The sequence below is a fragment of the Harmonia axyridis genome, chromosome 6 (genome assembly GCF_914767665.1).
Source record: "Harmonia axyridis chromosome 6, icHarAxyr1.1, whole genome shotgun sequence".
NCBI classification, from domain to species: Eukaryota; Metazoa; Arthropoda; class Insecta; order Coleoptera; family Coccinellidae; genus Harmonia; species Harmonia axyridis.
In genome coordinates, this window is record NC_059506.1 from 31,601,633 (window position 1) to 31,628,610 (window position 26,978).

At 36.1% G+C, this 26,978-nt stretch overlaps 1 protein-coding gene across 1 annotated transcript in view; it reads left to right on the forward strand.

Annotated features, from left to right (window-relative positions):
- The first annotated feature begins 4,902 nt into the window (after window positions 1-4,902).
- The window catches only part of LOC123682481 (frizzled-4-like), a 43,753-nt gene continuing 21,677 nt past the window's right edge, over window positions 4,903-26,978 (forward strand). The window contains exons 1-2 of the mRNA XM_045621112.1: window positions 4,903-5,590; window positions 13,627-13,898. Of these exons, the coding sequence (XP_045477068.1) occupies window positions 5,021-5,590; window positions 13,627-13,898 (842 nt within the window). The 5' untranslated portion in view covers window positions 4,903-5,020. The remainder of the gene's footprint in view (window positions 5,591-13,626; window positions 13,899-26,978) is intronic.

A 26,978-nucleotide genomic window follows, 5' to 3' on the forward strand; every position in this document is an offset into this window, starting at 1 on the left:
CTTAATTTTATCACTATCAAGGATCATTAAAGGATTATCTATAATGCGATAACCGCGTTTGAAGTGTAGGATAAGTTTACGTAAAACAATGACGCTAAGACCACCGTCTTGCTTTTCGGGTTTTTAGATAAACAAGCATGACTACCCTGAAATGCCGAAAACTACCGTAAATCTGTTCGTTTCGAGAATTAATATCTTAGATCTTGGGGATATGTAAACGAACGTTTACATTGTTTGGTAAACAGCGGTTTCGTTCTTGACTTATCGTTGATATCTCCAAAGGGCCGTTGTGTATAATCAAGTTATGTCGGCTTGATTATAGAGTTGGGATTATGTTTATTCAGAATGGTTTGATTGAAATTCAAATTAGATGCTCGAAGAAATATCGTACTTTGTGGATTCCAATATGATACTATAGGGTGTTTTTTCGAGGTATATAACTTTAAGTTGGCATTACTGTTCAAGATGGCAACCGATTTAACAGCTGTCAAGTGATTTATTCTCAGTTTGGTTTGGCAATTCATCATGAATAGACACATGCCTGAACAACGCTTGCAAATAGTGCAATTTTATTTCGAAAATAATGGTTCTGTGCGGAATACGTATTGCGCACTACGTCCATTTTATTTTGTTTAGCGATGAAGCGCACTTCTGGTTGAATGGCTACGTCAACAAACAAAACTGCCGCATTTGGAGTGAAGCTAATCCTCAAGGGTATGTCGAAACACCGTTACATCCAGAAAAACTGACTGTTTGGTGCGCTTTATGGGCTGGTGGAATCATTGGTACGTACTTCTTCAAAAACAATGATGGCCAGAACGTCAATGGTGATCGGTATAGAGCCATGATTACTAACTTTTTCATTCCTGAATTGAACAACCATGATGTCCAGAAGCTGTGGTTCCAACAAGACGGCGCAACATGTCACACAGCTCGTGGCACAATCGATTTATTGAAAGACACGTTTAGTGACCGCCTAATTTCACGTTTTGGACCTGTGAATTGGCCTCCAAGATCTTGTGATTTAACACCGCTAGACTACTTTCTCTAGGGCTATGTAAAGTCATTGGTCTATGCGGATAAGCCACAAACCCTTGACCATTTGGAAGACAACATTCGCCAATAAAAGTTTTCATTTTGATATTAAAAAAAAATAAGTATTATTTACTATTTTAAGGCTAAATTTCCCCATACAGGATGATAAATAAAGTTCAGTCTTTGAATTATAGATTCTAGACCTCATAATATGGTGATTCCTGGTTTCTTAAATACCATGTGTTGAGATTTGTGATGATGGATGATGTAGATTTTGATTTTCACAATAATTTTTCATGTTTTCACAAGTTTTATTTGAAAATGGGCAGGTTAACGTTTTTGAGCATAATGATTGCTAATTTAGACTCTGATTTAGTATTTAGTATCATGATAGCAATACTAATTTTATCATGTGTTATCCAGCTTCCAAGAAATCGATTTTTCGAATTTTGATTCCTTGATTTTTTGCCTCTCTAGGTTTTATAGCGAATTTCTACATTCTTACGGTGAAATATAAAGCCTTCATTCTAAACATTTTTGAATTCGTGAAATCTACCGGTATTTTCCAGAAATTGTTGCATAATTGCTAATAAATTCTCAAAATATGTGTTCATACCTATCTAACTTCCTAAATGTAAACAATTATTAATAAACAGTAGTTGCCTGTAAAAAGTTGACCGGCTACTTAAAAGAGGATTTGTTATATCCGGTAACCTGACTGAAATAGCTGGCGCGTTTGCTTAGAATAGACAGGGCAGTACTAGCCGAAATATTTCAAATCCTTATATGATAAATTCATAAACGAGTTGATTACAAGATTATTTTTCGAATTGACATTGGGAAATCTTGATTGAAAAATACAATATCAAGCTCTGTATGAAATTTCAAACTGAATACTTCATGAAAACCATATAAAATAAAAAAAAAATATTGAAAAAAGAAATACTCAATATTTTTGTGATTACAGATCCAGTTGAAATGTTTGCGTTTATATTGTGTGAGTCAGAATTTCAAAGTTCTTGCAAAATTTCTTATTTACACCATGATTAGAACCATAGAAAATTGAAGTAGAATATCGAAAAAAATAATATTTCATTGATAACAAATCCCACCGAGTTGAAATTTCACAAGTAGATGTAAAATAACAATTTCAAGCTTCATGCAAAAAAAAGGCCCTAACTTTAGGTCAGTGATTTCCTCATTTTCATTTCAATAAATCTGATAGAATATTTGAATATCTGTAAATATCACTTCACAATGAAATCGACATCTATTTTCCATAAAATACCGACTGATTCTCAGCAAAAACAACATATAATTGCCAGAACTCATATCTGATGCAAATTGGTAAACTGCATAATAATGGAGTTGTTCATTGCATGTCGATAGAGCAAACAGAAGGCCTATTATTAAAAGTACAATCGGAGGTGAAATGTTTATTCAACACACGTGCAAAATGAACAAGGTGTATTGATTTTAGCTCGTATATTTTGATTGTATCAAATCCGATACAATTGTGATCGACAAAAACCATATTGAATTGAGATTACGCATTCTAGATAACGCAGATGATAGAGTGTTATCTAAATCCATCACGATTAATGAATAAATATGGATGAAACAGATTTAATATCTATTTCGACTCAATTTTGTACGATATATTTCCAAAAAAAGGGCAATTTGGAAGAACTTATAAATAATTATAATATGGAGATACTAATTCTAATAGTGTACTAGAAGAAACTTCTGTTTTGTCCAATTGTATAGAATGTGTAACATTCAACAGAGATATTTTCAGATAGAAACGAGATGTTTTAAATAAAAATGGAACGATACATGTTTCAACAACGCATTAAAATTCACTACAAAATGGTGAAAACGAAAAAACAAAACTAAAGCGCTTTTGAGTCGTTAGAAACTGTTAGAAAAATTCGAGCTGTTGGGGCAAGTAAGTGATCTGAACAGTCGAAATCGTGTGCGTTGCTCGAGAAAAACTGAAAATATTGCTGCAGTATCTCGTAGTATTGACGAAAACCCAGGTTAGTAGATTTCTTGACGTTCTTGGAAATAAGGCATACCACAAACGATATGACACCATATTTTGCATGAAGGCTCAGGTCTTAAGACTTTCAAAGTTCATTTAACACAAGAATTCAAGCTAATCAATCACCAGCAAGGTCGTTTCTTCATTTTTCGCTGATTGGGAACTTGAAATGCATCAAAATGATCCGAATTTTCATCGAAAAATCAGCTTCAGCGATGAGGCCCATTTTCCCCTTGTATGCTATGTTGATAAGTAGAATTTGGGCTCGGAAAATCTTAGAACGATTGTTGAAAACTCTCTTTATCCTCAACGTGTCACTGCCGAATGCGGTTTTTAAACCTTTTGTGAGGCCGCTATTATGCCGAGAGTGGTTTCAATGCTTCAAAAACGGTTATTTTGACGTCGAAGACCAGCATGGCGGTGGAAGAGAGAAGGATTTCGAAGATGCAGAATTGGAGGCATTACTTGATCAAGACTCGTGTCAAACGCAACAAGAATTGGCAGGATCATTAGGAGTGAAGCAACAAGCCTTTTCAAAACGCCTGAAAGTCATGGGAATGATTCAGAAACAAGGAAATTGGGTGCCGTGCGAGTTGAAGCCGAGAGAAGTTGAACGACGTTTGTTTGCTTGTGAACAACTGCTTGCAAGAAAAGTTGGAAGGGATTTTTGCTTCGCATTGTGACTGGAGAGGAAAAATGGGTTCATTAAGATAATCCCAAGCGCAGAAAATCATGGGGATATCCCGTCCAAGTTTCCACGTCGACGGCCAAACAGAATATTCACGGTTCCAAGGTCATGCTCAATATTTGGTGGGACCAGCTCGGCGTAGTGTATTATAAGTTGTTAAAACCGACTGAAACAATCACAGGCGATCGTTATCAAACGCAATTGAAGCGTTTGAGCCGAGCATTGAAAGGCAAACGGCAGCAATTCAACGAGAGACATGATAAAGTGATTTTACAGGATGACAATGCTCGATCCCATATTACGAAAGTGGTCAAGACATACTTGGAAATGTTGAAATGGGAAATCCTACCTCACACGCCGTATTCTCCAGACGTTGCTCCCTCAGACTATCACTTGTTTCGATTAATGGCACACGGCTTGGCAAATTGGATCGATTCGTGTATCGCTTCAAAGGATGATCAATTTTTTCAACGCTTGTATTCATACGCTGCCCGAAAAATGGTAAATATAGTGGCTAGCGATGGACAATCCTTTGAATCATAAATTTATAATAGAGTTTTTTACAATAAAGCCTCGAATTTCGAAAAAAAACGGTGGAAGCAAAGCCTATGTAACTTTGCTGGTTTATTGACTAATTTAACGAAAACATTACATAAATATAACATTAAGTCAGCTATAAAGTTTTGATACTTTCTTTAGTAATTTGTGCTATGAATGAAGAATTTCCTCCGAAAATCCAAGGAATTTTTCAATCATGCTATGTTAAATCCTCCAAGCAGATTCCAGAATTTTCTAAAAAAACACAATAAGGAAGTCTCTACTCTCAACTTTGTTACTATTTCCAATCCCAAAACAACAAATACCGCATCATTCAACCTTGTTAGTCACCATCCACATTCCAAGTCAATCAACCTAAAAAATTCCAAACAAAACCGCCCGATACGGCCCTGCTAACCAGAGAACAATCGCATCTCTTTATGCTTCACAATACACATCGGCGAAAGCAGAGAGCCAGCTTTAGCTCCAAGCTTATTTACATGATCGGCTAAGTTCGGCCGGCATCCGAGCTTTCGGGACGACTACATTCCTCTAACCCGATCGCAACCATCGGACGTCTACCTACTAAAAGCAACCTTTCCTCGAAGATCTACCAGAAACGCTTCAGTCGGTCAAAGAAGTCGATACGTTCCGTCAGTGTTCAGCGTTCTTTGGTCGCGAGTCGACGTGTGTTGGTACTCCTTCGTTTACGCAAAATGTCGCCGATTTGGCTATTGTTGACAGTTGTTGTCTGTGTTCTCGGTGAACCATTGAGGACTTGCGAACCGATTAGAATTGATCTATGCTCTGGTTTGGGGTACAATATGACAGGTATGCCGAATCTTGGCGGTAACGATCAACAACAAGAAGCTGATTATACTTTAAAATCATTTTCTCCACTGATACAATACGGTTGTAGTTCCCAATTGAAATTATTTCTATGTTCGGTTTATGTTCCTATGTGTACGGAAAAAGTGGCGAATCCTATAGGACCCTGTAGGGGACTCTGTGAGAGTGTTAGGTCCAGATGTTATCCAGTTTTGAGAGGTTTTGGGTTTCCGTGGCCTGAAGCCTTGAATTGCTCCAGGTTTCCTGTGGAAAACAACCATGAGCATATGTGTATGGAAGGACCAAAAGATAAGGGTATTGATGTTACTGCTCCTGTTGATCCTGCTGTCCAGAAGTTTAATTGCGCGCCCCGGTATACTAGAGATGAATATGGGGGTTGTGTACCAACTTGTGATACCAATTCGTTGTTTGAGGAGCACGAGAAGAGGTTTGCAGAGGTGAGTTCCTTAATTAAGATGACGAATACTAATCAACTAAAGAAGAATAGTTAACCCAAAAGAAAGAAAACAACGAATAGACTTCACAATTTTGTAAAATGCTAATATTCTTTAGCGGTATTATGTTTTTGCTTGGTTATAGACCTCTGTTAGTACTCTTAAATGTTTGATATTTGACAATATTGAGCCAAAAATGATCTTAAACCATAATCCATTCATGGCAAAAGTAATTTTCACTTGAAACACTATAACTTTCATAAAACATGCATCAAGGGATTTTAGGGGTAAGTTTGAAGTCTCTAAAAACAAATGTTGCGAGATTTATTCAACTGTATTGGAGCTTTAGACTCATGTTCATGTTTTTTCATTCATTTGAAGAATATCGGTTGAAGTGTTCAATTATAGAACGATGTTCCTAAGAATCTTGCAAAATTTTTTATATCACCAGAAAAATTGACAAGCTGAATGCTTTAGAAAGTATTTGTCATTTTTCGTTGAAACTTGAAACACTTGAAGAACATCGATGAATTAGGTAGCTGTTCAAAACTTACTTATATAAATATCACACTTCAAAAAATAGATAAGTTTTGATGTGTAAATGAAGCAACTTCATGACTAGCTTCAAAAAACTTAAAGCTCAAAGATATGGAATGTTTGGGATAGATTTTCAGTGTGAATCAACAGGTAAACAAGAGTGCAGATGCTACTGACATCACATCGATGTTTCTTGTTCGATGATTTCAGATCTCTACCGAGATCTCTACTGAAATCAAAATTCCAATTCTTGTGGAAAAGTAAACTGAACATATTCTCAATCATCCCAAATATCCATAAAGTACCTATAAACTGAAGAGGATCATCTTTTATGACATCAGGTACTTGTGAGGTACTTCTTCCTGCTTCTGTCTTTTGAAGATACCGCCTAATTTGTTGGTTTTCGGTTTCTTGGACCGGAAGTCTATAATTCTTTGCGGTTTCCTTGAAATGCCACCCCAACATATGTGCAAAGTCGAGATATACCCCTCAAGAATCTCTTGAATGCGGTTCTTTTGAATTATGTTAAGGGTCTTCTTCACGAAGTATCAAATCAGATTTGTTCGTTGTGGAAAGATTCATTGATTTTCAGATTAATTGTTAAATTATGAACTACTCGATGAACTACCTGTTGAAGCCAGTGTGGCGATTGGAGAAACAATAGAATATAGATGAGAGTATTAAAAAATCCCCCGGTTTCTGAAAGACTGATCAAATCTTTGTTCAACTGACACAAAGTTCAACTTAACATCGATGTCAAATCCATTTGGGTTTCTGAAATGTTGTACAGTGTTGAATTAATCTGGAGCTTTTAACTTGAAAAGAAAAATTAAAATGTGTTTCAGAAAGCCAATATTATGATGCTTAATGTAGGTACGTGGTACGTGTAATATTTGATCACTGTGTTAACTGGCAGAATGTTCAAATAAAAGGAGTTAACCTTACTTTCAGCAACCCAAATGACGATTGACCATAGAATTGACAGTTGTATTGTTAAGTTGAATTTTACGCTCGATTTTACTTTGATTTGGCCAGAAACTGTCTGTTAGATAATAATGTATGTTGAGTGCTAGGGACAACAGAAAGTCCTCAAAAATATCCAATTTGAACAAGAGATTCGAAATTTTTTTCACCTCGAATCAAAATTGAACGATATCTATCATGTTTATAAAAAACTACGACAAACATGTTCTGTTTTCTGTGCGCCAACACGAATTTACAGGTTAATAAACTGGAGTTCTAGTTGATACATGGTTTGGTGAACGGAATCGGGTAAATATTTATACTGGGCGTTTTTATTATTGCTGTAAAACTAGCGGTGTTTGATATTCGATTCGAAGCTCGAATAAATTGCAGGAATACGAGAGTCTCTATTTTGGGAGCAACGTATACAATCTCTCGAACCTTCAATCATGGATCAACGCACTCTTGGTAATTATGGGATTGGAGTTCTGTTCGTCGGACGGTGATTCCAGGTTTTGATTTTAGGTTTATTGTGTTATTTCCTATGATGAATCGTTCGAGGAAACTTTTGACTTTCGGGATTTTCACGTAAGGATTTATCGAATGAATGTTTTGAACATTTATTTTGATTCAAGTTGATTGGATTTCATAACCTAGAATCTAAGAGTAATAAACATAGATAGAGGGAGCATATGACATATGTCAGTTTGCAAATTTTGTCCCCAACATGAACTATCAAATTTGACAAGAACCGCGTGGAAATGAAAACATAACAGTGACAGGATATTTCACACAATCCGCGAGTTTCTCCACAAAGGACGTACTTCATATGTCCCATTGTGAATCAAAGTTTCATATCAACTTAAAATATATTGGAATAAATACCTAAATATATCAGAAATTCAGAAAACAAACTTCAAGCTCGTTTTATATGTGTTTATATTTCGGAATGTAAACTGAAAAAATTCAAGGAGAGCACTGACTTGGCATCAAGAGCTTTTGAGCCCTCGTCATTCATGCTCTGATTTTGATTAAATAATTTTACAATTTCTACACAATATTGTGTATCTTTCAATGATTGGATGGCATAACCAACTGAACACGAACGACATAAAAAATGTCAGAAATCATAAACAGTTGAATGGTATTCTTCCTATTGAAAAACTCTCGACAGTAGGCTGCTTTTGATAAAAAAATCAATTAGAAGATGACCTAACTAAGGAACCTGACGGAATTCTTGGGATACACATCCCTACAGCTTTTTAGATCTTCAACATCAAAACTAAAGATTGCCAATTTTCAAACATAGATGCAACCATGAGTAGAAGTACAGTTCCTTCTGAACAGAATCTACATAAGATACCTTCAAGTAACTTTTTGTCAAAAAATCAAAGGAACTGAAATATAGTAAATTAGATACTTCAGAGTACCCAAGGTACTCCTTTCTGAAAGCTCGTATTACTAAACAGACAACTCACCACTTCTGTTCAAAATATACTTCGAAGGAAATTACTAAGTTAACTAAGACTGATTATGGCTTCCACCATGGTTCTAAAGGTTTAGAGCATAGCAAAATTCAGTAAGTAAGTGGAGTCAAGTCCTTGCGATGCTGGATAACTTACCCAGACATCGAAATAAGGTCGAGGAAAGAGTATGCTTGATCAGCATTTAAACGTATGAAAATACTTCCAAGTAACGCATCCTTGAACATGAAGAAACGTCTTCTAATGGTTGAGTGCTGTATATACTCTGTTCTTTTTTATGGAACGGAAGCCTGGACACCCAAGTTGGCAACTCTGAGGCGGATCGAAGCATTTGAAATGTTGCAGAACGCTCAAGATTTCTTGGACCGAGAAGGTGCTAGACAGTATAAATGCCGATAGAAAGATATTGAAGAAGTAAAACGGCCTTCTTCAGACATGTAAAGGGTGTTTTTTTTAGAGCTATAGAACTTTAAATTGCAATAAAACAACAATGGATTATTCGTTTGACATGAATTTTATTTATCCGCAAGATAATCTTGTGGCATTACATTTTAAATATGATTTCTGGCATATGACCGCCACGGCTGGCTCGGATGTAGTCCAATCTGGACGTCCAATTTTCGATGACTTTTTCCAACATTTGTGGCCGTATATCGGCAATAACACGGCAATAACGAATGTTGTCTTCCAAATGGTCAAGGGTTTGTGGCTTATCCGCATAGACCAATGACCTTACATAGCCCCACAGAAAGTAGTCTAGCGGTGTTAAATCACAAGATCTTGAAGGCCACACAATTAGGCGGTCACCAAACGTGTCTTTAAGTTATATACCTCGAAAAAATATACACCCTATACTTAGGGATGATCAGTATCAATTGCTCCAGTTGATCATAAACGGAAAAATAGAGGGGGTAGGATACAACACTCCTGGATGGAGAATGTAAGAGACTAGACATGTATGAATGTCCAAACGTTAGTTCACAAATTGGCCATAATTGTCGCCAATCTCAACTAAAATCTTCACTAAAAGAATACGTTTAAACAGACACAAATACCAAGCCACTAACCTAACACCAACAAAGCTTGCAGCTTCAAGCGACCACGCCGGTAAGACCCCAATCGACCTCTTCAAGAGTTCATCAGCATCTCTCCTCTCCTCGGACGGATCTAGTTCGATCAGCACCTCGTTAAGCCGTCCCGCAACCGTACAAAATGCAGTACAAACAACATCAATATTCCAAGATCGAAGACCTTGAGGCATGACAATCAACCGTCGACGTCCAGTTGTTGGGTGTACCAATCGTATATACACCGTGGTCTTGCCCAGCGCATACCACGGTACTTATCGGCCGGAAAATCGTTCTGCGGTCCGTGGGTTCCGTACCAGCGAGCAGATTGATGGTACGAGTCGGTGGGAGGAGGGCTTTAGGTTCACACCACCCATACCGCACGATTTTGATTTGATTTTTTTTTGTGAGGATTTCGAGATGGACGTGACGGTTTGAGTTTTTTATGGGTTTTGAGGTGGTTTTGTGTACAGGGTGTCTCAGATTTGATGCGTCTCGAGAACTAACGGGTGTTTTTTTAGAGCTATAGAACTTTAAATTGCAATAAAACAACGATGGATGATTCGATTGACATGAATTTTATTTATCCGCAAGATAATCTTGTGGCATTACATTTTAAATATGATTTGTGGCATATGACCGCCACGGCTGGCTCGATTTAGTCCAATCTGGACGTCCAATTTTCGATGACTTTTTCCAACATTTGTTGCCGTATATCGGCAATAACACGGCGAATGTTGTCTTCCAAATGGTCAAGGGTTTGTGGCTTATCCGCATAGACCAATGACTTTACATGGCCCCACAGAAAGTAGTCTAGCGGTGTTAAATCACAAGATCTTGGAGGCCAATTCACAGGTCCAAAACGTGAAATTAGGCGGTCACCAAACGTGTCTTTCAATAAATCGATTGTGGCACGAGCTGTGTGACATGTTGCGCCGTCTTGTTGGAACCACAGCTCCTGGACATCATGGTTGTTCAATTCAGGAATGAAAAAGTTAGTAATCATGGCTCTATACCGATCACCATTGACTGTAACGTTCTGGCCATCATTGTTTTTTGAAGAAGTACGGATCAATGATTCCACCAGCCCATAAAGCGCACCAAACAGTCAGTTTTTCTGGATGTAACGGTGTTTCGACATACACTTGAGGATTAGCTTCACTCCAAATGCGGCAGTTTTGTTTGTTGACGTAGCCATTCAACCATAAGTGCGCTTCATCGCTAAACAAAATAAAATGAACGTAGTGCATAGTATATTTCGCATTCTGTTCGAGATATCCGAAAAATTCAGTATTTTTTATGGTTTATATGATTTTCATAACGGACCATAGAAATTAATTACCTTTTTAGAGATGTAGAGTAGAGTTTTTTTTTTAATGGGACACCCTATATATGACTTGATTACAATTATACAATAGACACAAAATGAATTATATCTCGAAATAAATGAAAAATATTTATATATGGCAGTGACGGCTCGTCAGGGTCGGCAGGGTCGGCCGGGCCGACCCAAAAATTATCGGGAAATAGAAAATAATTCTAGATATTCAATTCATTCAAACTCAATCGGAGTTATCGATTTCGATATCCAAATTCCCTCGGTAATGAATATTTCCACTCAGAACAGGAAAATATAACTTATACCGGCCAATATTTTCTTTCGGACCCACCTAATATTCGATTTCCAAAGCATCCAGCGTTGTTATTCCCTTTCATAAATTGTAACAAACCACAATCGTAAATGGTTACTTTTCGTAACATCACCCCAAACAGGTTATTCCAGAAATGTACGTAACACCGTAACATTAGGTCTGAAATGTAACACAAATGTTACAATTATACAATTGCAACCCCTGGAATGTCACTGAAAGCATCTCATCACGTTAGGTCGGCCAAGAGCCGATGGCGGAACCAGCGCTACCGAGAGCGCTACGTAAAGGAAAAGATACTACGACATACGCCCAGAATACGACCACTCAATAGAACGGCACAACAACTCGATGTAAGTTCGCTTCCCAATACACAGGGTCGGCTGGCCGGTTATCCTATTGCAGAGCGTCAAGCAGCAACTTTTCACAGTTTATTTCAAATATTTGATAATTAAATGAATGGTTAATTTATGTATTTATTTATATTTTTATTAAATTATGAGACATTATGTCTTAATCAGAAAAGAACTTATTTATGCCGTTCGATAGTAGCTATTGATTTTCAGATCATGAAAATATAATTAATATATTCAAATGAATGGTTAATTATGGGATATTACGTCTTAATCAGAAAAGAACTTATTTATGCCGTTCGATAGTAGTTAGGTATTGATTGTCTGATCATGAAAATATAATTAATATATTCCTAACTTTGAAAACATCCTGATTTCAAAAGTTCTGTAATTTCGAGGGAGAAAATTCGCGAGGAAATGAATAATTCTGCGTGCTTTTCTTGGGAAATAGACGAAACAACGGATGTTAAATATTTTTGTCAGATGTCAGTAATTTTCCGCTTCGTTCGAGAAGGTAAAATATCCGAACGATTTTGGGGTTTTTTCGATGTTAGTAAAGGTCGAACCGCGAATGATATTTTCAATACCTTGTTGGACAATTTTAAAGATTTCAATTTAGCGACTAAATTAGTAGGTCAAACATATGACGGGGCAGCTGTGATTGCGGGGGAAATTAATGGGTTACAAGCGCGAATAAAAACAATTGCTCCTCAAGCACTATTCACGCACTGTTATGCACATAAATTGAATTTAGTGTTACAAGATTCGACCAAGAAAATCAATGAGTGTCGCGTGTTTTTTTCGAATCTTTCAGGATTTTCGTCGTTTTTCACTAAATCAAGTAAACGCACTAATATTCTAGACGAAATTTGCAAAAAAAGATTACCCTCTAGCTCGGAAACTCGTTGGAATTTCAAATCTCGCGCTGTAAAAACAATATTCGATAAGAGAGAAGAATTAATTGAAGTTTTTGATCATATCAGCGACAATTTAGATGAATGGGATGATATTACAATACGTGAAGCTACCGGTCTGAAGAAAATTTTGAATGATTTCGAATTTTTGTTCATTCTCCACTCTTTTAATTTGATTTTTACATATACAGATCCCGTTTTTTCTATAATCCAGCATAAGTTATCAGATATAACTCATTGCAACGCCAGAATCACTTCTTTATTATCGACTCTGAAAAAATTTCGCACAGAAGATGAGTATTTCATTCGCTTATATTCAGAAGTAGAAAAACTCCCAGAAGTAATGCCACCGAGTGCTAGACGTCGAAAACGTAAAATAGATTCCGAAATTCAGCTCACGGATAATTCCTCAATGAAACGGCTTTTTTGTGAAATTCTGGATTTAATTATAACATTTCATCACTTCATTTTTTGGAACTAATGAATTTTAATAAATTTGATATATACGTTCGTAATTTTCCGGAGTGTGGCCGACCCACATCTCGAGGGCACGAGCCGTCACTGATATATGGTGTGTCATCGTAAGAATGAAATCGAAACACTCAATATTTTTGAAAGGGATGACATTTTTTGAAAACCGGTAGCTGGATGCATTTCGACAATTCTGCTGCCAACAAACTGCGTTGGAAAATATAGAGTGTCCCATTTAAAAGCAATTTCGACCCAAATAGAAAATTTCAAGTTTTTGAGCCATAATTTAGTCGGTTCTTCACTTGACGTAAGCATCTTCAGAGGATTCTGATTTCTAGGATACTGTCTTTCCTATAAAACAAAATAAAAGAAAAAATTTCTCGGAAATGAACTTTATCATATACGAGAAGGCAAAGTTGAAACTGATACTGATTCTAAACTTATGTATATGAAGAAAAAATATAGAAAAAACAGGATAATAAAAAGATAATGTACAGTTACAATTACATATACGAAAAATGAGCAGCGACGGAAACAAGTGTTCAGAAGCTCTCGAACCCACATAAACAAATAAATTTCTAATTATTTTTTCAATTTTCAGGTTTGGGTATCCCTATGGGCACTCATCTGCTTTGTAACCAGCTTCGGTTCCGGTTTGACCCTCATAATTGGCGGTGGTAGAGCCAGGGCACCCCCACTGGTCAGCATGGCCCTCTGCTACTGTCTCATCAGCATTGGCTGGGCCCTCAGGATGTTCTCCGGCAGAATGACAGGTGGATGTCAGAATGGAGAAGTAGGCGATGGACTGGACAACGTCAACTGCTCTTTCGTTTTTCTGCTGATCTACTACTTTGGAATGGCGGCCAAAGCTTGGTAAGTCACGTGAGAAGATTAGGACTAACAATTATTTTATCTTTATTTATACCAAAAATTATTGAATCGATTTCGATTTCATCTGGAGCTTGTATGAAGAGCTTGGAAATGAGTTATAGCTTGTTTGAATAAGGAAATTAGCATAGGAATGCAAGAAGGTATAAAAGGACTCGACCCAGAATAAAATTCTGTCGAAATTGAATAATTTATTACGTCTGCAATTAAATTTATATCGTTGGTTGAGCAAGACAAGTTGTAAATTAAAATGAAGTTAGGAAGGGTTTCCAAGAAATTTTTAAGTGTTGAAAAATTTAATGAGTTTGAATTGAAATTAGAATACTATTCCGAATGAATAGAAGCAAAAAAAGTATTTTCACTTGATGGAAATTCAAGTTAGATTTATTAGATAAATCGAAAATAAGATGAAAGTTATTAAAAAGTGGAAATATGATAACAGCTATAATTTTGTTTCGGTTTGAAAGAAATATGTCGAATTTTGTTAAAACTAATTCGAAAACAGTTGGGAAAAGACAATTCTCTATTTCAGTATCGTAATGAGTTCATTACACTACTAATAACAGTGCTGTAATGAACTCATTACAGAATTGTTTTTAGTTATATTTTTCGTTTTGTGGTTGTCTATACTAACTTCCGATCATATCAAATTTCAACACACGTCAATTTTCGATATAATATAATTTGGATGAAGTGAAATGATTTGCAACTTTCTTCGAAATTTCTGTTAATTCTGGTGGTGTTTAATCGATTCCGTCAGACATAATTCATGAATTTAATGTCTAACTATAAATTATTTCAGAATTCGAAACGTACGATTTAAATTCCGTGATCTGTCAATTCTCGTAACAGTCACACCAACTGCCAAGATACAATACAAAAGTCACTAGGATGTGTAATCTGAATTTTGCATTGAATTCCGAAAATTTTTCACTTAACTTGACTGAAATAGAGAAAATATCGTCTAATACTCGTTGCAGAAGGCAATTCCAACACTCATGCGTTCGAAAACTCGCTTCTTCGTCGCTCGTTTTCGAATTTCGCATTCGTGTAGGTATAGGAGCCCTTTCTGCAACTTGTTTAAGATTTTATACTATTCTGAAACTGTTAAAATATGATATATGACAGATTTCTTCAGTTATTTTATTATCCCCACGCTGATAATTTCACAAATGTGGCATCAGTGAAGTCACACAAACAAATGCCATTATATTTATGGATTACATTCTTACTATAGCCAATCTATTTAAGGTTAGAATTCAATATTGTTCTAAAATGCTTTCAAGGATTTTCTATAGGGAAAATTAATTTGTTCAAATTGTCGAAATCACAAGCATTTTTTACTGTTGAAAACACGAAATTCACAAACGATACACGTCTTTACTTCAAATTGACGTCACCATAGGTTCACCCAATCAGTTCGTTCCTCATCATAGAGTTTTCCAATACTCTTTTGTCAAATTGATGTACATCCTTTAAAGGAGATTCAGTTTCTTTCAAATGAATCGCTCCGATGTTCCGCAAATCAGAAATCCTTTGATCTTAGCCGCCCTAAAATGAACGTCGTAAAATACCACGCAATTTACAGATTGGACTTCCGTTTCTTCTCATTTGGCTGTATTTAAAATCTGGCCAAAAGTCGTAAAACTATCGTCATGACAAATTTTATGCCTTTTCGACTGATTTATGGCAAGTGCGTGTCCGAATTCAATACACAGGGTGTCCCGTCAAAAGGTAGAAAGTTAAGTTTTTTGGCCCGATAGTCGGTGGATTCACTTTGCGATGGTTCAGGTAAAGGAATCACACACTACAATAGGTTAGGTCGGACAATGCTGAGATTTTTTTTTTAATATTCCTTGCGTTTTACAACAATGTCTGGGTTTCGGCTTAGCAATGAGATCAGGGACACTTTGTTGAATGGAGGGAATGAAGCGGTAAACTTGTTTTTTCATAGGTATTTTGGATTTTTCATTATTTACGCTGGGGCGGTATCCATTGAGACCTCAGAGTAAACCTAGATAAAGGGAGCATATGTCATTTTCAGTAAGCAAATTTTGTCCCCAACATGAACTATCAAATTTGACATGAAGCGCGCGAAAATGAAAACATATCAGAGATACTATATTTCACTCAATTCGCGAGTTTCTCCACAAAGAACGCACTTCTTATATCCCATAGTGAATCAACGTTTCATATTAACTCAAAATATATTGAAATAAATACTTAAATATTCAGAAAACAAACTTCAAGCGCACCAAACGACGTGAAACAACCGATGACACTAGAAGAGCAAAAGTTGCCAAACCTAGGATTTCAGCAGGTAAATACAGAAAATAATGAATATTCTGCTTATTATAAATTTGACCATTAGAAAAAATATCGGATTCCAAATATTCACATTCGCATATTTAATCGGGAATCACTCAATTAAATATATTTCATTCAATATAATATACATTCATAACGATTTAGTAAAATTGTGGATTTGAAAATATATTACAATCCGACAACGTGATCTAACCATGTTGAGGACATGTAAAAATTGTGTATACTCTCTCTATCTATGTTCATTACTCTATTGTATTTTCCAATCGAAAATTTCCAATGTCAATTCGAAAAATAATCTTGTAATCAACTCGTTTAATTTAGCAATCTCGAACATAAAATATCTCAATTAGTGAAAACTCAGATGTAGGCTCATATTTTCTGAACTTTTTTCTTAATAAAAGCCATATATCTTGCAAGAAATTACAGTACTTAAAATGGTTTCAGTTCTCTGAAATGTGTTCATTTTATTGAAGAATGGTAATCATCAACCTGATTTCACTGATACAATTTACTTTTTAATCAATATAATGGCATTTGCATCTTTAACTAATTCATCGATATCACTATTCTTAAATTGATGTTGTGGTTTAGTTGTTTCGATGAAATATTCATTGGATTTTGTTCTTTGGAAGTACAAAATGGTACAGTCGTAAAAAACAATGCATTTTCTGAGATCAATTTGTGCGTTCCAAAAGTACTCAGTCATCACCAAGGCGCTAAGTGCCTATCTAAATTCAACCGAATTAAATCATTAAAAAAATTCAATTCTCTTCAAAACGTTTGTCGTATTCTTGGTTCAAGTGGCCTCCTCTTGTTTCCCAACTCTTGTCCAGCCTGAAATCTGCTTCTAAAATGCGGAGGTGAGAACAGATGTGAGAAACAGTTTCAAACCTCGTTAATTCCAAACGTGAGTCCATCGTTTTTAATTGTTTTCTGGTTGAAGTCCACGTGATCGGTCGGTGCCTCAAAGAGGCATCGTTCAATCTGTTAACAAGAGTGATTGTCTCGCTAACCGCACGTTAGGATAATGTGAGGTGAACATGTAGGGATACTTGGAAGAAAAGTGCAGGTTCGGACTCGAATTTTTCAGATTTGGAGGCTTGAATTGATGCAAGTTTGTTGTGTGAGTTTTTATTAAGGATGTACGTTGATAGTGAACTTTTTGAGCTGTTTTCATGTAATTTGATGCAGAGGTAGCCGTCTATAAAGATAGTCTGAAGCACAGTTTGACAACGCCGTAAAAATATGGTTTTTTCACTTTAGAATAAGTTCCGTTCCAAAAAATATTTGAAAAATAACGGTAATAACAGGCCAATTGGAAAGTCGCCGGTCTACCATAGTAAAACACATTTTTTTTTTTTGGCAAAATCGATTTTGTTATTCAACATAGTTGCCTTCGAAGGCGATACAGCGGTTAAAGCGATCTTCCAACTTTTCGATACCATTTTTGTAGTACGATTTGTCTTTTGCTTCAAAATAGGAAAATCAGTTTCAGCGATTACTTCTGCATTGGCTCTAGCATGCATTCTTTTTAGGTCTGAGAACAGGAAAAGGTCGCTGGGGGTCAGATCTGGCGAATACGGTGGATGCAGAAGCAATTCGAAGCCCAATTTAGCAATTTTGCCATTGTTTGAATTGATTTGTTACACGGCGCATTGTCTTGATGATAGAGCACCTTTTTTTCTTCAAATGGGGCCGTTTTTTAATTATGTCATCCTTTAAACAATCCAATAACGCTTTGTAATAATCGTTGTAGATGGTCTGGTCCTTTTGGAGGTAATCAATGAATATTATACCCTGCGAATCCAAGAAAACTGATGCCATAACCTTGCCAGCTGACTGTTGTGTTTTTCCTCGCTTTGGATTCGGTTCATCGTGTGCAGTCCACTCAGCTGACTGTCGATTGGACTCCGGATTGAAATGATGGAGCCATGTTTCATCCATTGTCACATATCGATGCAAAAATTCAGGTTGATTGCACTTAAACAGCTTCATACACTGCTGAGAATCATTAACACTTTGTTGCTTTTGATCGTTTGTGAGCTCGCGCGGCACCCATTTTGCACACATCTTTCTCATGTACAAATATTCGTGGATGATATGAGATACACGTTCAGATGATATCTTCACAATGTCTGCTATCTCGAACTTCACTTTACAGTCTTTCAAGTTTATTTTGTGAACTTTTTTGATTTTTTTGTCGCTGACAGCCTCTTTAGGGCGTCCACTGCGTTCGCCGTCTTCGGTGCTCATTTCAACACGTTTAAACTTAGCATACCAATCAATGATGGATGATATTCCTGGTGCAGACCCCGGAAACTAGCCCCACTTTGTTTAAATATGTATATAGATATCAACCAAAAGAAACAGAAATTATTTCTGAAACTACAAAATTCAAGAAGAATTGCTCAATAGCTCATTAAATCAAATATACACGAATATACGGACGTATATTTCAAATGGCATACAATGTTACGTCCTTGAGACACTGACGTTTGATTTGTTGAACATACGTGAAAGCGAAGTCTTTTAGTATAGTTAGTAACATTCATCCACTAAAATTTTTAAAAAAAATGTAAGTCTGATGGTCGTTCACCCCATATCTCAGGAGTCACTCCCAGCCCAACTAAGCCTTATTTATCTCTTCTTTCTTCGTCTTGAATCGTTCATTTCCCACCTTTACACTGGTCCACACCTGTAACAATAAAGAATGATTTAGGACGGTAATACAGAAATGGTGAAGGTCCAAAATGGTAATGGGTTCTTCGGTGGGTACCATGGCCATGGTACAAGGGGGGGTAAAGGGGGTCCGGGGGCCCCATACCGCAGTATCCTGACAGGCCTCTCCACCATAATTTACAACCAGGGCCCAACGTCGCTGGGCCAGCCGTTTGCAGGTTGGGAAATATCAATAATTTTTGATAATTTATACCGCGCCATGGTTGGTAGGACTGTTTATTTACACAAGCTATAATTGGCTGTTCTCTCAAATTAAACATTTAATGGGCACTAGGATCTATTGGTTTTGGGAATGTTGAGAGGTTGGTATCACGAAATTGGCCTGTCTTGTCTCGGGTAATAGGAACATTAATCAAGATCTTTTTTTTTTTTGGAGTAGAGATCAGACAGGTTGGTGATTAATGTTGTGGTACGAATGGTTCATTTGGTTGTTGGGGAGGGTATTCAAATATGACTCAGGAGACCCCTGGAGATTTCGGTGCTGCTTTTTTTAATTGAATAATCTCAAGGGGGTATACAAGATGATGAGTGAGATAAAGGGTTTTCCAATAGGAATTATAGCATTTAAATTGGTGTTCTGTAGGTTATGCCATGGAATCATGGAAAGGTACACGCTTTAACAAGGTTCAAAAATTGTTTTATCGAAATCAGTGCTGTTTGACATAGAAATGTCGAAAAATAACACACATTGTTGCCATTTTTCGTATTTCATCCTGAAAATTATTCAGTATTCATTTTTAATCATAGAGTAATAACCATAGATAGAGGGAGTATACGCAATTTTTACATGTCCCCAACATGGTTAGATCACGTTGTCGGATTGTGATATATTTTAAAATCCACAATTTTACTATATCGTTATGAATGTATATTATTTTGAATGAAATATATTTATTTGAGTGATTTTCCATTAAATTTGCAGATTTGAATATTTGGAATCCGATATTTTTCTTAATTGTCGAATTTATAATAAGCAGAATATTTATTATTTTCTGTATTTACCTGCTGAAATCCAAGGTTTGGCAACTTTTGCTCTCCTGGTGTCATCTGTTGTTTCACGTCGTTTGGCGCGCTTGAAGTTTGTTTTCTGAATTTCTGATATACCTAGGTATTCATTTCAATATATTTTGAGTTAATATGAAACGTTGATTCGCTATGGGACATAAGTGCGTTCTTAGTGGAGAAATTCACGAATTGAGTGAAATATCGTATCACTTACATGTTTTCATTTCCGCGCGCTTCATGTTAAATTTGATAGTTCATGTTGGGGACAAAATCTGCTTACTGAAACTGACATACGCTCTTTCTATCTATGTTTATTACTCTGAGTTTTTAATCAACCGTGATTGGTATTCCTCCCACTCCCTTCGTATTGTTCTGGTTCCAGAAAAGGTCCATTACACCCGAGAAACATAATACGCAATGAATGTGAACTTTTACTGCTTTCCCATCAAAAACTTTATATGATCTCTCTCGACCAGACCACGAATCAAAGCCTCAAGTTTCACAAGCAATCACATTAATCAAACCATAGACTGTGACAACGTCACCACTTTTTCTCACAGAGTTACGACCACAGACATACATTCCCAACCCTTAAATGTCAATAATGGCTCATAAAGTCCGCACACACGTGAAGTTTATTACGTCTCACAAATTATATCGGAAAATTCTTGTTAACCCCGCAATCCATCATGTATGATGGATTTATGCGGTGTATAAACAACCTTTTGGAAGCCGTAGGAACGGTTTGTTATGCGATCGCCGTAACCATGTCGGCGTCCCTTTAGAACAGCCTTTATGGAAAGTGGCATTGTTTGAGAAACAAAAGGACATTAATACATTAATGATTAGTGAACGAGGGAAATATGAACGCTATTCAATTGCATTAGGTCTTGGGACAAAGCTTAGATCTACTGCGGCTAGCTGGACTTGTATAGAAAGGCCTTGTTGGTTTATTAACCTTGCTGAATTTTCAGGGAGATTTATTATTTCATTATAATTTTTTTTGTGTTGCATTTATCATGTTTTTTATGGTTCTTTGAACTGAAGAGCGTGCGAAATATTCCTGAAATAGGGGACATAATAGGCTTATAATTTGTGGTTTTATTGAAAAATAAGTAAACAGGATGTTCAATAGTCGGTTCTAGTCCCAAATATAACCTAATCCCTCGGATATCGACAAAGGAGTTTATACCATTATGGTTTCCGGTTTTATTCAGAGCTACGTTCAATATTTCCATGAAATATAATCTCTCATTCGTGCATTCAATTTTTTAGGCGTAACCATAGAGATTTCTGTGTGCTTGTTCTTTTTACCTGTTAGTTCTTAATAGGAGAACGTGACTGGCACTGTCATTCGGGTGTTTCCTCTGAGAAACATCAGATAAGCTGCATTAGAATGTAGGAGATTATTCTGACGCTCGTTAAAATTGTTGACTCATTGGCGGTACCAAAAAAGAGATAATCCGATGATTGACAGTTTCAGTTTGGAATTACTCAATAAGTAACACCTCTTTAGAAAAGGATTTTCAAAGATGGGGATTACGAGGAACTGAATAAAGTTCTCAATTGGTTCAAGACGACATTTCTAATGTTGAAATTTTTGAACAGTGAGTATGGAGAAAGATATTATATTCGATAAAATCACGAAAATAACGATTTTCCATTACAATATCATTGCCTATGAAATCGATTTTTTTAACATTATGAAAAAGTTACATAATCATCACTTATTCTGTTTTAATATCTAAGTTTCTTTCAAGATTATTTGAAATAGACAGCGATGTTGATGTTCAGATGTCACCTCAGAGTAATAAACATAGATAGAGGGGGCATATGTCATTTTCAGTAAGCAAATTTTGTCCCGAACATGAAATATCAAATTTGACATGAAGCGCGCGGAAATGAAAACATATCAATTATACGATATTTTACTCAATTCGCGAGTTTCTCCACGAAGAACGCACTTCTTTTGTCCCATAGTGAATCAACGTTTCATATTAACTCAAAATATATTGAAATAAATACCTAAATATATCAGAAATTCAAAAAACAAACTTCAAGCGCGCCAAACGACGTGAAACAATCGATGGCACTAGGAGAGCAAAAATTGCCAAACCTTGGATTTCAGCGGGTAGAAACAGAAAATAATAAATATTCTGCTTATTATAAATTCGACAATAAGAAAAGATATCGAATCCCAAATATTCAAATTTCCATATTTAATCGAGAATCACTCAAATCAATATATTTCATTCAATATGATATACATTCATAAAGATATAGTAAAATTGTGAATTTGAAAATATATCACAATCCGACAACGTAATCTAACCATATGGGGAAATGTAAAAATTTCGTATACTCCCTCTATCTATGTTTATTATTCTATGGATGTCACCAACACAGTTGAAAAATCCTGCTGAAAATGTAATCTTGAGTTTGTTGCCGAATAAATCCAAGTAAAAAGATGAATACGCTCGCAAAAGTTGAATGGAAGAAGTAGATATAATAAGCATTCCATATATGCATCTAACAATTAATAATAATAATGGTCATTAATAATAATAATGGAGTTTATTTCGGTAAATAAACAAAATACATCACTGAGGTATAAATTAATTAATTAAATAAATGTCTGTTCTTGATGTGAGTTGGTTTTAAGTGTGAATTTACTTAATATTCAAAGTTTTCTTTAAAGAAAAAACTGCAATAAGAAATAGATTTTGACGGTGGTGAATTTACTCACTATCCAAAGGATACCTAGGACACCTACATATAAAAAACCAGAATCAAGGGATACATTTTGACAGACAAGTAGCTCGAAGTTCATCCAACAACCTCGAATGATTAAAACATTAAGTTCCCTTCAGCGTAATGCTATTTTGGCCCACTTATTAGATGGCCCTCTACCAGCTACCGCATTCTATTTTTTCGTTAACGAGCGTCAAATATTCCCAAACTTTTTTTCATCGTTCCAAACGAGATGGCCAACAGGTGATTCGAAATCCGGTTTTCGGATGATGCACCATCAGCGTTGAGAGGTTGATTTGTTATGTTGTTGCTCCCTGGACTCTGAGAATTGTGTCAGGCGGTCTGAAATCCTTGAGATTTCGGCCATACTACGGCTTGTTTCCTCATTCTTTTTTTTTCGGGTTCTTCATTCTTCCAACGTTTTAATCGTTTTGGTTTACTATTGTCGATGTTGAACTTTTAGAATCGCTTTGGGAGACAAAAATGTAACGCCCCTGAAATTTGGCAGTTTACTTTTTGGAATGTGTGGAATATCTACAAAAATCGAAGGAAAAATGATACGATTTAAGAAAATTATGATGACAATACTGTATAGTATTTTTGGTAATGTCATTTAATCATGAAAAGATACACATTTCCAAACCATTTTTCAGTTAATCAACGTATTGTAGACGAATTGTATAGTGAATTTTCTTGGTACTTGGTGGTGCTACTATTTTTGAACTGTCTACAAAAGGGCGATTGAGTCGATTAACTGAATAATGTCGTCCATTATTTTTTTTAAATTTCTCTCAGATTTCACAAAAGAGCACTGATTTTGATAAAACTATTTAACAATTTCTAATCGTTGTTGAAGCTTGTATATTTATCCTTGATTAAATGATAGGAGTTCACGGCTTGGTTTGAGGTTGACTTGATTTCAAGTCAAGCTCAAGTCAAGTAGTAGTTTTTCAATCTCAAGACAAGTCTTTATTTATCAAGTACTTGAATCATTTTAAGCTACTTGATTTTCAGCAGTTTTATTGTGTAGTGTCACATCAATAAAAAAATTATTAAATGGGAATGAACCTTGCAAAGAACACTTTTATATTTATTAAACTTATATTATAGAGGAACCGAAAATATGAACTTTTTCAAATATAAACATAAATTGAATCACTATAAATCACAACAAAAGAAAAAATAATGAAAAAATAGTTACTTAATATCGAGAAACCTCCAGGCTTTGTTTGATTCCATAATTTTCCATCCAGGATCTAAAACACACGAGGCATCTTATAATTTTGCTTAACCTATTGGGGGGTTTTGAAACTGTAAGAGCAACTCTGGAAAATTGTCCTTCAACAGGAGCTGAAGATGCTGGCATTGATGAAAAATCCTTGGCCATTTCGGCCAAGTTTGGAAAGATATTTCTGAAACTACCAAATCTACCAATAGATTTAATAGAAATGTGAGAAAATTACTAATAATGTCACGCTGGTGAATGCTTCAGTCTCTCGGCGCTCGAGGAATCCCCTTATTTAGTCTGAGCGCGCACGAGATTGCAGAAATATATGCCGTGCGACGCGTGCATATCAAGCTCAAGTAATATCAAGTAGTTTGATATCAAGTCAACCAATAAATATCTTAAATCAAGTCAAGCTCAAGTATGTAATTTTTCACGAGCTTGATTTTCAAGTAGTTGGTTGAAATGTCAAGCTACTTGGCTTGATGAATCCCTATCAAATGACATAACTACTCAGGGCCGGCACGAGTAATTTTGGCGCTTGAACCAAATAATTTTTTGGCGCCTCCGTTGAAAAAACATCAATTACAACAGGACCTCCCTCATAAGCCCCCGCCCAAAAAAAAGCAGCATCTGCTCAGATGATAATACATTGTTTTCTTCTTGCAATAAAAATCTTGCAATCGTGCGTAAAAAAATTAAATTCTAGGGCAAAATTTCAGTACTGCTTCGAAAACTAATTGGGATTCATGTATTCCACTGGAAACAAAAAGTGAAAATATGAAAAGGCGGCCATCAAACTAGGCCGAATTGCTGTCCCTCAAATAGAGGCACCTAAACTGTCTAACGCCTCTAACGCCGGACCTGAATCTACTGAACATAAATGTCATAAGAAATATAAAAAAATAATGCACATTGTTGCAATAATAATAGTTTCAAATTGTATCATTCCTATTGGAAAATCCTTTATTTCAGTGACATATTCAAACGAAATGTTGGGTGTATACTATTGCGTGTTGATAGCGTTACCAGAAAAAATTCAAGAAGAATTCCGAACAAAAAATGAAAAAAGCACTCGCGTAAAGTCGGGAGCTTGTGTGAGTCAATTTACCCTTGAAGACCGCAAAACTCTACATGGGTATTTGCGGTCTTTAAGGATGCAATTGGTGCACGAACGAACGAGCGCTCAAAAGCTCCCCACTTCACGTCAGTGTTTTTTTCATTCAATAAAGCCGAGTAATACCGTTCGACAAAAATCTTTCCCATCCTCTTCAAAGCGTAAGAAGACGGTTATCAGATCGGTCCGAGAGAGAACTGGATCTTTCGAAAACAACCTGTTCGCCTATCTGCGATCTGGACAGAGCATCCATTGTATATAGGATTGTCTTCTCGATGCTCTTTTTTAAAGCCCGGCCGCTAGCTGGTTGTCGAGTCATTTATAAGATTATATCTTGGTCAGACACTCCGGTCCGATCCATTATCCTCTCTTGTATAAGTCATAAACGGGCCGCTTTCGAGTCTGTTGGTGTGTGTAGTGACAACGAGATCCTTAAGGGAAAATGGCAGATAACGGGCAGATATACATTCTGAATTAATTCGATGTCAATCATGGAGATAAATGGTGTTGGTGATGTAATTTTCGAAACGTTCTGAGATGAGTGATGCTGTTTAGGCTGGATGGAAGGCTGGGTAGAGAAGAGTTCTTGTTGCTGGAGTAAAGCAGGCCTAATGGTTTTTTTTAGAGTTTGAGAACTCTAAATAATAAAACAAGGCGAAAAAATTGTTGGAATTAATTTTGTATTATTGTGATCTTGTAGATAATGTCATGGTACTCGTATTTTTTTCTTGACGAGTTGATAAGTCCATTCGATCAATTTTTCATTAGTTCTTACAATAAATCTGGATGTATGGTGTCAGTGATGGCTTGAATATTGGCTTTCAATGCTTCAAGAGTTACTAGTTTGTCGGCATCTCAGAGTAATAAACATAGATAGAGGGAGCATATGTCATTTTCAGCAAGCAAATTTTGTCTCCGACATGAACTATCAAATTTGACGGGAAGCGCGTGGGAATGAAAACATATCAGTGGTACGATATTTCACTCAATTCGCTAGTTTCTCTACGAAGAACGAACTTCTTATGTCCTATAGCGGATCAACGTTTCATATTAACTCAAAATAAATTGCAATGAATACCTAAATATATCAGAAATTCAGAAAACATACTTCAAGCGCGCCAAGCGACGTGAAAACACCGATGACTTTAGGAGAGCAAAAGTTGCCAAACCTTGGATTTCAGCAGGTAGATACAGAATTTAATGAATATTCTGCTTATTATAAATTCGACAATTAGGAAAAATATCGCATTCCAAATATTCAAATTTGCATATTCAATCGGGAATCACTCAAATAAAAATATTTCATTCAATATAATATACATTCATAACAATATAGTGAAATTGTGGATTTGAAAATATATCACAATCCGACAACGTAATCTAACCATGTTGGGACATGTAAAAATTACGTATACTTCCTCTATCTATGTTTATTACTCTGGCATAAATCAATTACTCAACAGAGCCTTATAAAAAGTAATCGAGAAGCGTTAAGTCTCACGAAGGGTCCAATAAACAAGACCATTTCTGGAAGCAGTGTTGTCACCAAATTGATTTTGCAATAAATTGATGGTTGAGCGCGATGTATGGCAAGATGCGATAAGTCTTGTTGGAATCAAAGGTCGTCGATGTTCAGCTGATTAATTTTTGGAAACAAGAAATCAGTCAGCATGGCTCGATCTCGTTCGACATTCATTGTAACCATAACTCTTTCCTAATTTCAGATCCTCACGTAAAATTTTCCACGTAGTCGAAGGGCAAAGGCCAACAAGTTGAGAACAGCGACGTATCGACATTTCGGCGTCTTCAACTCTTCGCGTTACAGCAGTAATATTCTTAGCGGTTTACACATTTCTTTGTTTTGTTGATGGTTTCAGATGAAAAACAGCGAAAACAATCA